This window comes from Drosophila yakuba, chromosome 2R (genome assembly GCF_016746365.2).
Source record: "Drosophila yakuba strain Tai18E2 chromosome 2R, Prin_Dyak_Tai18E2_2.1, whole genome shotgun sequence".
Classification (NCBI taxonomy): Eukaryota; Metazoa; Arthropoda; class Insecta; order Diptera; family Drosophilidae; genus Drosophila; species Drosophila yakuba.
The window spans coordinates 6,545,782-6,559,217 of NC_052528.2; the positions used below are offsets into that span (position 1 = coordinate 6,545,782).

General features: G+C 39.6%; 1 protein-coding gene across 1 annotated transcript; it reads left to right on the forward strand.

The window, feature by feature from the left end:
- The first annotated feature begins 5,973 nt into the window (after positions 1 to 5,973).
- LOC6529483 (unconventional myosin-XVIIIa) lies at positions 5,974 to 8,597 on the forward strand. Its single transcript, XM_002090449.3, has 3 exons — positions 5,974 to 7,833; positions 7,902 to 7,998; positions 8,054 to 8,597. The coding sequence occupies exons 1-3, from the start codon at positions 6,076 to 6,078 to the stop codon at positions 8,515 to 8,517; spliced, it is 2,319 nt and encodes a 772-aa protein (XP_002090485.2). The 5' UTR covers positions 5,974 to 6,075; the 3' UTR covers positions 8,518 to 8,597.
- Positions 8,598 to 13,436: the final 4,839 nt, after the last annotated feature.

The window sequence follows — 13,436 nt, forward strand, 5'->3', positions numbered from 1 at the left end:
GCGACTAAAAAAAACTCGTGCACTGTGAGCCTAGTACGCGAGTGGCGCCCTCACTTGGCCAACACCGGAAGCTTCTTGGTGGAATGTCCTTCGACGAAGCAAAGCGCGAGAGAAAAAGCTCGCTGTGCTCTCCTGCCTCTTCCTTCCCCTTGTTTGTACCATTTCCAACTGGTTCAGCCAACAGCAGTCTGATATTAACATTGGAACTTTTCCATAAATTGTTAGCATTTGTGGTACCTCACATAGTGTAGGGAAATTTTCTGGACCAAGACGACAAAAACGTATGGCTAACTAGAGCATTACATTTGGCAACAATGTATAAAGTCCGCCATAGGGGGATTTTCCTAGCATGCGCCATTCTGTTAGGTGTCTTAGAATATTTTTAATATTTAATAACAATACAGAATAACTGAAAATAAGTTGAGAAAAACTTTATAAATTCTTTGGAAACAATAAAACAAATTAATAATATTTTAAATAGCTATAAACAAATTTAGATACATAAAATGCAGTGAATATTATTAATTACAGATTACAAATGCTGTTTAACTATTGGCTTAACTTAATTTCAAGGTTAGCGAAGCAATGCAATTAATTTGCACATTGTTTTCTGGTGCTCAATTAAACGCCATTAAACGAAGGACAAATAAAATTTTATATGCAAATAAACAAATGCGAATGTATAAGTCCAAATGAGTGTGGGCCGCGAATCAAATATAAATGGCGCTTTGCTTAATGAAATAAAATGTAAATTTCACTGTCACTGTAAACCACTTAAAAATAAATATGAAAAATTATCACAATATTTAATGAACCAACAGACCAGAAAGCCAAACTCCAACTGATGACGTCAGTGGGGAAGGGGCAAAGGGTTTTTAAATTATCCCTGATATATGACTTTATCTATGCGATGCACACAACTGAACGAGGGGAATCGGGTTAAATGAGCGACTTTTGTTTGCCCACCAGCAATGACAATAAGCAGAAATGGAATTCAAATTGAAAATGAAAAATAATGCAAATAATTGCACTTTGTGCGAATTAATCGAGTTAAAGTTTTGTTTTTCATGAGAAATTTAAAAATTCGTTAAACCAATAACGAACTGCCGACCTGTATAAGGTTTTTGGGCGAACTTACTTTCTTCCTCTGAGTTTCTCACCTTTCCGCCCTTCCGGAAGGGGGGAAGCTTCCCCATGAAAATGCTGACCGCTGTTTTTCAACCCCACACTCTCCAAATAACACTAAAAAAAGTGTTTTTTGCATGTACGACTCTGGTACGGAAGAAACAAATATTTCCAGCAAACCCCTCATTATTCTAATTGTTATAAACATTTAAACATCTCCCCCACGCTGAGTAACGGTTATCTGATAGTGGGAGATTTTGTTTTTTCCCACATTAATTAAATGTATGAATAATATGAAATATACTATTTTTCCATATACAAAATTTTAATATAAATGTATAAGTACCTACACTTTTTTGGTCTGCACATGCCTGATACAGTGGCATTTCACTTCATTTCTGTGCCGGGTTGAAATCGGTGCAGCACTTGAAATTTTAAAGCTCATGTGGCTTTCAAATGGGGCAAGGCTATGAGAGGGTTAAGGGGCTAGAAGGAGCATTTAGCTCTCCTCTCTGTGTGCTTAGCTAATGGTTCAGTCTAGCTTAGGTAGCCCTAAAGGAGATTCCATTCCAGGTCAGAACATTCGGGGCCTGCATAGCAAATCCCCCAACCAATAAAAGTACTAAGAGAAATATAGAAAACTCAAAATGCATTTGGAGTATCCTACTTTAAATAATAGCCCAACTTGCATTTGGTAATATTACAGAATGTTAGATTTTGGTTTCCAATATTTTCTCAACAAAACCATGTATATTGGATTTGAAGTGAAATTGTATATGAAACGAGTCAAAAAGAGAATTTATTTAAAATAAACAAGAAAGAACGCTATAGTCGAGTTCCACGAGTATCAGATACTCGTTACTCAACTAGTGGAAGTGTAAACCAGAATTTTCAACATTTTTCTGGCATATCGATGGAAGTTAAGAAAAATAATAAACGAACAAAATTTTAAAAATCTTCAAATGTGTCGGCTTAACAGTTTCGGGCGGTTAGTGGGCGTTTAAAACGGCGTGGCTAAAATATTTTTGGTATACCGATAAAAATTGGCATAAGAAATAATAAATCAAAAAAAAATCAAAACACTTTATAAAAGTGTAGGTGTGGCAGTTCCTGAAATCTCTACCTTCAGAAGGGTAGACGGACAGGAGAAGATGGACAGGATTCAATATGAATATACATATGTATTTCAACGCTTCCTTCTAAGTTGTTACATATGTACATATCCACGAATCTAACATACCCCTTTAATATACGAGTAACTGGAACTATAATAAGAAAACCGATTAAAATGTAGTTTACTTTATTAGCTTAGCTGTATAACATACCCATATTAGGAAAATGTCCTATAGTATGGTTATCCATATCGACGGCCTTCAAAGTACATAGGCTCTCTCCACCGCACTTACGTGTGATAACTTTACGCGCAGCTGTCATAAAAAATTCGCGCAAAAGAATTTTTCGGCCTGGCCCAAAGGGAGTGGATATTGGAGTGGTGAGTGGGGGTAGGGTTAAGGGCACACTCATAAATTAATACGAAATACACTTAAACAAGAACAGCAAGAGAACGTGAAATAGGGGGGGAAAAACTTTTGTACTCATTGATTTATAGCGTTAATATTTCTGCTTTAATGCATCAAATAAATTAAATTGTCTTACGCACCTTTCAGCAGTCGAAGAAGGGAAAACTTTGATGCCACTTCGGGGCAGGGACGTGTCTAACAGAGCATTATTTCCAGCAAGAAAAGAGCGAGCAGCAAATGCATAACTTCGATTTTGTAAAAACAAATAAATATTCATAAAAAATTATTCTTTTCTCTCCCCCTTACACTCTGTACTGGTGTCTCTCTTTTTCGTATTTCAGTCTTCGAAAAAAAACACTTTGCGGGTCTTCAGTCGCCGCCGCTGTTTTGCATTTCAGAAGGAAAAAGTATGGGCAAAAGGCGTTTGAATTATAAATATTCATTTATGCTAAGCAAGGTGTTCGTGGGCTGAGCAGGGGCTCTGGGGGTGTGAATTTCTCCAGGTGTATTCGGGGGCGTTACCTTCGTCACGCCAGTGCCTTCCCGCTCTTTTTGGTTGCTCCTTTCGCTTCTGTTTCTGTCTTGGCCTCTTTACCAACAGGTCGTATGATTGATTTAATTACGGTGTAAAGCGTGTTATTTTCAGCCAATGTAGCATTCTTCTTATTGTTACGTTGGAAAAAGAAAATATGCCCCAGGTAGACTTCTGTTCTTATCCACACTTTATCCACATTATCTACATTATATTATTGATAAAAAATTCGTTTGCTAGTCATAAATGCCGAATTAAGAGCAAACAAGCTAACACATCAAATAATAAAGGCAAGGCAGCGTGGGAGTATCATACCAAAAAACATATTATTCAATGATGTGTTTTCTCAGTCTAGAAGCAGTTTCCATTATCAAATCTAAAAACAAGAGAGAACGCTATAGTCGACTTCCCCGACTATCTGATACCCGTTACTCAGTGAAAGTGCGAAGGAGAGTCTTCAACACTGACAGCTTTTTGCAGTTTGTGGGCGTTAGAGTGGGCGTGGCAAAAAGTTTTTTAACAAATCGAAGAAATTTACAAGACCAATACAATGAAATGAAAAAATATTAAAACATTATTCAAAAGTGTGGGCGTGGCAGTTTTGTGCGGTTTGTGGGCGTTAGAGTGGGCGTGGCAGCATGATTCGACAAACTTGCGCTGCGTCTATGTCCCTGGAGTCTGTATGCTTAATCTCAACTTTCTAGCTTTTGTAGTTCCTGAGATCTCGACGTTCATACGGTCAGACAGGCGGACAGACGGACGGACAGACGGACGGACAGACGGACTTGGCCAAATCGACTCGGCTATTGATCCTGATCGAGAATATATATACTTTATATGATCGGAAACGCTTCCTTCTGCCTGTTACATACTTTTCAACGAATCTAGTATACCCTTTTACTCTACGAGTAACGGGTATAATAAAACTTTTTAATTGGAGATTTCTTGTAAGGGCATTGTGGATATTTTTGGACTTGCCATGTTTACATACGTTGTAGTGGATTCCCACTTATCGTTTATCTGGTATTTAGTAATCTAGGTAGGTCATTAAACTCGTTGCTCCCCCTTCCTTTTGGCAACGGATTGCTTATCGCGAAACAGCCAAATGTTTGCAATTTATGGTCTCTCATTGTTGTTGCCATCACCGCTGCCACTTTACCACTCTGTTGTTAATGCCGAATGAAAAGCTCAGCTAAGCGCCAACGCCCGCATCTACACATAATTTCCGTTTTCCTTTGTGGCACCCACAGCATCGGATGGGCAAAATGGGGGCGTGGCACAAGGGAAACAAACAAGCGGCAGTCGTACTTCATGTAATCAACATTTTAATTGCGGAAACGGAACTCACACACACGCCCAGCCAACGTGGCGTATGTGGAGTATCTGTTACACATTACGCATACGCAATGTATGCTTCACTCTGTTTTGGCTGCCGTTGTGTTTTTTCTGCCTTCCATCACATTTCCGTCCTTGGTATTTTTTCTGGCCCACTGTTCCTGGCAATCGCAAATCTAGTTTCGTCTCTCTCTCGCTGAAATTCATTACATCAAATATAAAGAAAGTTTTAGGCTATTTGCCAGAAGTCCCGGGAAAAGAGAAAACCGACTAAAGCCCATTTCCCTCCCGCACCACCGAGTAAAAAAAGAAATATACTATATACCCACTTAAACGCTGCAGCATAGCTGCATGCAGGTAGCCCAAATCTACTTAGCTGATGGTGGTCGCCCGGAGGGAAAAGGTAAAAAGGGGAAGTGACTAGGTAAACGTAAACGAATTTGCGAATATTCAGCAGCCGTGGCAGCAACATCAAACCCAACTAAGGCATGAAAAAGGCGTCGCATTGAAAGTACTCTACAGATAAATTCAATTTAATTAACTCATAACTATTTTTCCACTTCGTATGCTAAAAGAGCTGAATTGTTTTTATTTATTTGGTATGAATACAATTTTTGTAAACGATGCAAGACACCATGAAAATATATTTTAACTACACTCTAAATCATATCCATTAGCAATAAAAGTATTCTATATAAAGGGTGTCTTGCATATATCTGAATAATTAGAATATAAAAAATTACTATCAGGATATTTATGGCTTAAGATATTTGTCCATTTTATCCCTGGTCAATCTGTGCACTTTACTTCCTGCTCAATTAGGCTAGTCTGTCAGGATCCGACAACAACTTGCTACTCCTTCCCCTATAGGGGCAGATATCCTTCAGGCCGCTCCTTCTACGTCCTGCAACTTCTTGCCACCTTGCTTTCTGCACAGCTTGCCTTACAGATGGCAAGCCAGTTTGCCGAAACACTTGAGCGACAATGCCAGACCCCACTGCACGGAGCCAAGCAATGCAGACGAAAGCCCAAAAGCCTGGAACCGTGATCCCCACGGGTCCCTTATCCAGGCTGCCCTGTACTTCATAGTGCTTCTCACTAGTTTCTTCTATTTTTTATGGCTGCATCAACAGCAGCAACAACAGACATGATAAATTCTCTTTAGTATGCGGCATACATGAGTGATGATATTAACCAGCAACATGCAGCTTCTTCGGGGCTAAAAGCGGGTAACACGATAGTCAGCCAAAAAAAAAGGAATCCCTCGAATCTGCCCTTCTTTTTCCGCCCACTGTTTGTGACGGGCATATTGCCATGAATTCCGTTTGCATTACAATGTGCACTAAAAAATGTTATGGTCCAATCATTAAGATATCAAATGAATTTGGCTAACTTATTGCAAACAACTAAGTTCTCATTTTTGTTCAGGAGCCGTTTACCTAAATATCAAAAACATTCGTTTTTTTGGGTCAAAGATCTCGTATTTTTAAAAAAATATTTATTTTTTAGTTATTTTTTGGTTTTCTTGTTTTGTTTTGAGCATAGTTATTTATCATATATACCATGAGTATACTTCAAAGAACCTCACTATCAGTGACATCGCAAGAAGCGAGAAACTCCACAGACTTTGAACGAGCATCGAGGTTGGGATCAAGTATATTAAATATTAATAGAATTGCTATAAAGGAACTGCCTAAAGAGACCCCAGTAACAACAGAATACTCCAAAGATGAAACCAAAAAACTTATAAAGCACCTTAAAAGACCAAAGGCGCAAGGCGTTACAAAGACTATGGTTGGAAATAAGTCACGTAAAGTGGCCACAAAGCCCCGAGAGGCGGTTCCATCCCATGCCATTTTACCATCTATCAAAAAGAGAGAGAAATCTCAGGCAAGCTCTAAAGAAACGTCACGGAGATCAAGTCAAAAATTGTATTTCCTTGATCGTTTCTCTAGAAATTACCTTTTCGATTCTCCTGCAAATCGGTCTAGTGTCATGTCTATGGGATCAAGCACCTCCGTTTTATCTAGAAATTCCACAAGTTCGCGGAGATCTAGAGGCAGGAATAGCGGAAATAGGCGTCCCATAAACAAAGCTGGATACTGGGGTCGTTATAAAATATATGTTTTAAAACCTAAGAAGCCAAAACTAGCTGAAATAGTACAGGACACCCCGACAGATTCCTATAATGTGCAGATACAGATCGTCGAATCATTAGAATCCTTACATTCAATACATCACCAGCAATACACTATTTCTGATTCTGATTCAAAAAAAGCGTTAACTAGTATTTATTCGGAAACTGATTCCGAAACGGAGTCAACTGTATCGGAACACGGAAGTGACTTTCAAGATACAGCTTATGAGGAACATTCTGAAAGACTTAAGTTTTTGAAAATATTTGGTAGTCTACCTGATATTAGCAACCTCTCTGCTAGTGACAATGCTGAGAATATAGAGTTGCCCAAAGAGAAGGACAAATTAATTGCAGTCGTCCAGAAAAAAAAAGATCAGCGAGAATCGGACTCATTTGCGGATCTCCAAGTGGATACTGAGTACACCGAAAATCTAGACCAGAAAACACATAGTCTAGAAATCGGTAGCGAATCTGTAATCGAAACTGATAATGAAATCTATAATGAGATTGTGGATCATGAAAGCCCAGATAAGGATATTAGTGAACATTTATTTGGCATCCGGATCAATTCAACGATCTTCAACGATTCCACATCGGATCTGTTTAATGAGGTTCATATGGCAAATGTTGCGGTGGTTGAGCAGTTCCTGACTTCATTAATAAATGATGTGGTTGAATATGATGAAAGAACTTCCGTCCGATTAAGACGACTGCTGGACAAAGAAAAGATGCTGGAGGAGCTGTCTCAGTTGGTAATCGAATACCAATATGAAATACATCGCAATCAGGCTCTCGAGAAGATCACCACAGATTACTATGTAAGGCGTAAGGAGTTTTCCTTGGTTAGCGAGGAAAAGCAAATCGACACGATAAACCGCGAAAGGCTGATGGCTGCTCTGGTAGAATTGGATGATCGTTTGCAGCAAATTAAGCTGACTGAAGAGTTAAGTGTTAAACAAATCAACGATTTGATGGAGCAGGAGGCAGCAGCCCGCGCTTTGGATGACCAGATATTAGCCACACTTGAAGCAAAGGTCAGGGAAACAGTCTGCAAAGAGGGATTCGATCGCGTAACGATTGTAGTGAATGACCTCCTCAAAAAAATGAACAAGACCCGCGCTGAGACATCCGCCATACGAGAGGAATTGCTTTTTGTTCAGCATCGCTTGCAGGCCTTAAAAACCGTAAGAGCAAACTTATGTTTTGTATTTCAAATTATTTATTTGCCACTCCAATTTGTACGTCAATATAGAAATCGGAAAAATTGGAAAATCTTGGCAATGGCCTCCGTGTCCTTGAATATATTTCTAATCATGCCGAAAATAATGCTCTGAGTCTTAAAAATAAGGGTAAATCTTTTAAAATTATTAAGATTTCGATATAAATTTGTTTCTTAAATTATAGAAAAGGAAATAGAACTTAGGCGTTTTCGCGACCGCAAAACCTATGATCTTCATGCGATGGCCCATTTGAAGAATAAGAAGAAAATGAACGAGGAGCTGCTTGAAAATTTAAAGACGAAGCTAAAAACACTGTTGCAGAAGAAGAAGCACCTCAGAGCCCGTCATTACCAGGAAATGGTGAGACACGAGCGGGTGAAGAAGAAGATACTCAAGCTGAAAAGGGACGGCTGTTTGATGCATTATCCGGATTTGTTGCTGGACTACGATGCAACCGTGAATCATGTGAGGAGCAAGCAATTGGTAGTCAGGAAGCTCCGGCTGGAACACATTCGTCTGGAGGAGAAGATCTCAGAGGTGGACACCCATATCCAAACTTTGCACACTTCACTCAGAACGAAACTGAGTCTTGCCTCCGTATCCTTAAAACGGCTGAGCAATAAGAGCCAAGTCAGAATAAAAAGGTAGCATTTACTAGATGTCAATTTCTGTATATTTGTAGGGACACTTATAAAACATAATATATGTGCTTAATTTTTGAAACTTGATTAGCTTGAACTTGCATACTTCACAACAATTTAACTGCCAGCGGAGTTAGTTTCCAAGGAAATTTACTTCCAGCAGCTGTCAGAGACACACGCGCAGGACCTCTCTTCCATTTTTACTAAATGGTGAATCCGAAGCCACGCAGCAGGACATGTTCTGGCTGCTGTCATAAAAAGTAGTGCTAAAAAGTATTCATGCTTTATGTCTTAATTTGTAGATAGTTAAAAACAATTCTCCGCACTAAAATTTGTTCCTAACTATAACGGAATCTTGTAAGACGAAAACAAAATGTACAAATTCATGTTGTGTGTTTCTAATATCAAGTACGGGGCTCAGAAAGTTTTGTGAAGCACTGTATAAAACATATGTAAGGTACAGCCATGTTTTGCATCTTCTGGCAGCTGCCATATATCTTAGTTTCTGGGCCCAACAACAAACCTACGAAAACATTGGATACATAGTCGCCACACAGCAGAATATCTATAGGTGCACCACTGGGAGTGTATTAGTCAGTGGTGAATTGGAAGTAGCATCTAAGGATGAGCCCAGCAAGGTGCAGATGAGACGGTGGACGGGCGGGAAGTGTAAGGTGGGTAGTGGTGGTGCGTGCAGGTAGAAGGGATTTGGGAATTGGTGGAAAAGGGGACCTTCGGAGTCTGTCCAGGCTGAAGTCCGTGTCTGGTTTGGCCTGCTCCTTGGTATGCACATTTCATGTTGCACTTAAAAACAAAAAACGAACAGGTATGTTCGAGGCAAGGTGGACGAGTGTGGGACTTTCGGCGGGGTGGTGATGCTGGCACACAAAAACAAGCGGCGAAAACTAATAGCAAAAAAGAGGAAGCACCAGAGGTAGCATCAGCACCCAGCAAAAACCGAACCAGAACCAACCGAGTTGGGTTAATGGCAAAGGTGCTGATGCTGGTGCTCCACCTGAATTTGCAGCACCCTTTGACCCCGAACTAAGCAGCCCTTGCCCATGACTCCCCATCCCCACCCAAAAACCTGCCTTCACTGGAGTTTTTTTTTTGATTTTGTAACCAACATTAGGGGGAACACAGGTGCACGCTTACACTGGGAGAAGTATTGTCTCCAATAGATGTTGACAGTTTTATTGTTTTCATTGTAATCATCTATTTTCGTATTTTATATGATATATGTATTCCATAACGATAGCAATAAAGTACAAAATAACTAAAAGCATAAAGGATTCATTATCCAAACTATGAACAAAATGATTTGAGTTACCCAAACTTTTATATTGTTTGAATGTTTCCGGTGTATAGATTTTTGTAAGGGTGTCCTTATGTGTGTTTTTAGCACGCATGTTCCAAGCGCTTATCGCCATCGTCGGCTGCTGTTAAGAGGGGTTAGAAAAGTTGGATTTTTTTGAAGGGACTCGTGCGGGCTAAATTGTTAAAGGGACTCGCACGGGTAAGGTGGAATAGTTCAAGATGGATGGAGCGGCATTCTTGGCAAGCAAGATGAAATTTCGTTAGCTAAATTCGATTTTGCACTTGAGCCGCTTGCGGACCAGCTAATGCAGAGGAGCGACCTTCTTGCAATTTTGTACTTTTTTACCACTTTGCTCTTCTTGTAAAACCAACTTTGGCCTCGCTGGCCAAGTGGAAGCTTCAAAAAAATGCTAGAACCTGAAGCTAATTCGCTTAGTGAAGTCGTTATAAAACAAGACGGGAGACTAAGACTTTTTTTTGTCGGTCAGTTTAATTAAAACTTAATTGTCAAAAACTCAAGCAATCGCATATATAAAATTTTCAAACCAAATTTAAAAAATGATTTATTTTAAAATAGTAATAATATAATCTATTGAATTCTCCTTAATCGGTTTTGATGATTTTCAAACAGCGTTCTATTTTGGAATCGCAACTTTACGATTGAACCTCTGACAGAAGTAACATTATCTTGACAGCGGCATACTTTTGGGCACTGAAAGCAATTTGAGGTACTCAGCAGTACCCTTACACACTGACAGGAAGACACACAAATGCATTTATGGTGGGAATATGCGGTGCAAGTCGGAATGTGCCCCTTCAATCCGCAATTTGGTGAAACGGAAGGCGGGGCTAAATAGCTACATATCTATGGCCCGGCATCTATAAGCCAATTTCCGCTGCACTATATCCGCTGCCAACGCATCCGCCTCTGGCGTTCCTGCTTTGCATTATATAATGCTGTAGTTTCAGCAAATGTCGCGCTCAATTAACGCAGTTAGGTATTTTTGGAGCATTTCCCCTGCGCTGCTATCCCTTCCTGACAGCGAAATGCAGATGATTATCCTGCTGCTGTAAGTGTTTTCGCCATAGTGCGAGCTTCAGCAGTGGCGGAAACAGGGGAGAGAGGATGGAGTGCGTGGGAAATTGAACACTTTGGGAAAATGTGATACCTTCCTGCAATAACATTTAAAATTATAATTTATTAATTTATAATTTATGCCAACTGTTCTTCATAAAGACGTCTGGATGCGTTCATATACCTTCGCCACTCACTGTCAGCCACAAATTTGATTATGCTGCACAGCGATTTATGCTTGGAAATTATTTATAAATAAATCTAGCTAACTATTGCCTGCAGCTCGCGGTGGCTTCGTAAGCAGGACGCAGGAGAACGTCAGCCCGTTTCTTTCAGCTGCCACGCCCCCTTAGGCCACCTCATGGTGCATGCCACTTAAAGCGTGCCGCACAAACACTAGCACACACATATGTATAAACAGCGAGTGGAGCATTTTGAGTAATAAACTCATTTCATATGCTGACTGCTTTTTCATTTCAAAACTTTTTTCGCTCTTTCACTCTATTGGTTTTCCTGTTGTTTGCCTCTTGTTAGCGGGAAACGGAGTAAAAGGATATGGGGGCAACTTCTACAGCAGGGTCAAATGATATACGAGTATGAGCTGTGTTCCCTTTTTTCCAACTCCTGTTCACAACCCTTTTTTATCCTTCTTTTCCATGGCTTGGGCTGCAGAGTTTCTGGAGTTTCGGTTGTTGTTTCGTTTCGTTTCGCTGGAAACTTGCAACTTGCATGGGAAATATTAAATATGCATACGCTAAATGCAGTCGACTGCGGCATCCGTGACTGCAACTGCTCCCGTTCCTGTTATTGTTGCTGTTTATGTAGTTTTTTATACGTGGTAATAGGTGAGCTTAGAGGGTATATTACTTCTAACGAGGCGCATATAAAATAACAACATTTTGGTTCTTCATCTTGGCAGTGGTAACATTTTTCAGTGTGGTGCACCAAAAGTAGTAATACAGTCGTGATTCAAATTTTAACCATAGGTTAAGCCATCTATTTGTTGTATTATGCAGTTTTTTAAAATTAAAATACAAAAACTTGAAGAAGAAGATTCAAGTCACACTAGAAGTGTCAAACCAAATGTTTCGTTAAACCAGTTATGTACATATATTGATAGTCTTCTTTATATGGTAATTTATTATAAATCTTTTAATTTTGACAACAATTTATTAAGTTTTGATTTTAGTTTACTAATAACTGAAGCCATCTTTTTTAGAGTGGTCGAAATTCGAAATATGCTTCACCATTTGCTGTTGCCAGGACTGCGCTAAATGTAGGTGAAACTGGCTGTCAAAAAGCCTGACACCGCTGTAATGAAATTTGCACAGACCACGTCGACGGCCATTGCCGCAGTCGTCCTTTGGCACCATCGCCAACCAATGCTCACCTCACCCCACCTTGACTTTTTACATACATCGCACTAAACTCGGTTGAGTGACATTTTAATAAAGTGCTCACTTGTTCAATTAAATGCCTGAGGCTTTGTACGATAAAGAAAATAGTGGTGGAATCGCAAAAAACTAAAGTGCAAAAGCAGACAAACAGTCAGTCAGACAGTCAGTATGTCAGGAGAACCACGTGGCGTATACGTAATATTCAAACTGCACTCTCCCAATGTCTTTTGTCTGTCATTCAATTGTGTTTAGAGCTAACAAGAGATGGATCTCATGGATGGGTGTCTGGATGAATGGCTCGAATGACGGGTCGATGGTTAGATGGATGGTAAATGGTGGGTTATGTCAGTGCATTAGCTCTGGGGTGGAAGAGTAATGACAGTTCTCGGGGTCATGACACAGCTGGAGGAATTTAACTCTGCAGGGTGCTCAGCAATAACTTGATGGGAACTCAAATAGGCAGCTTATCAGTTGACACTACTGGACAAGTGAATGCTAAATGTTAATTACACTTATTAAAGTCCATCATATCCATTATTAAACAATAAGGCTAAGAAGAATATACCCCAGTTTCCTATATATAAAATTTTCTTAGCTTTACCATTGGAATAGGTTGATATAAAGGCATATTTGTTTCAGCTATACTCCTTTCATTTAGTGCACTAAATATGTATAAGATTTTGATTTATACGCCGGCAGGAATACGGTTTTAAAGAACGCGGCTTTAAGTGCTAAAGTTACTGCTATAACCGAGATCAAACTCTAAAATTCAAGCTCCTAGAGAAATGCAAAAACTTTTACCTTCGTCTACTACGACAACAGCATATATCTTGTAAAATTCGGGGAAAAGGGAAACCGAACGGGCTATCACCCATGAAAATTGGCACATCAAAGGCTTTAAGCGACAATCGTTTATCTCGGGGCACAGGTTGGATCGGTTTCCGGATGTACTCGGATATATAGATGTGCATGCATTAGCAAGGCGACACGATGCGACAGGAAAAGCGATTCAAATTGCGAGTCAAATAAATTTTTTGCCGCAATGCGAGAAGTGCACATGCTCCCAAAGAGGTTAATCAATCAGGGAAACATTGTCTCAATAAAATGTATTTAGTTTCTATTAAAATTTTGTATAAG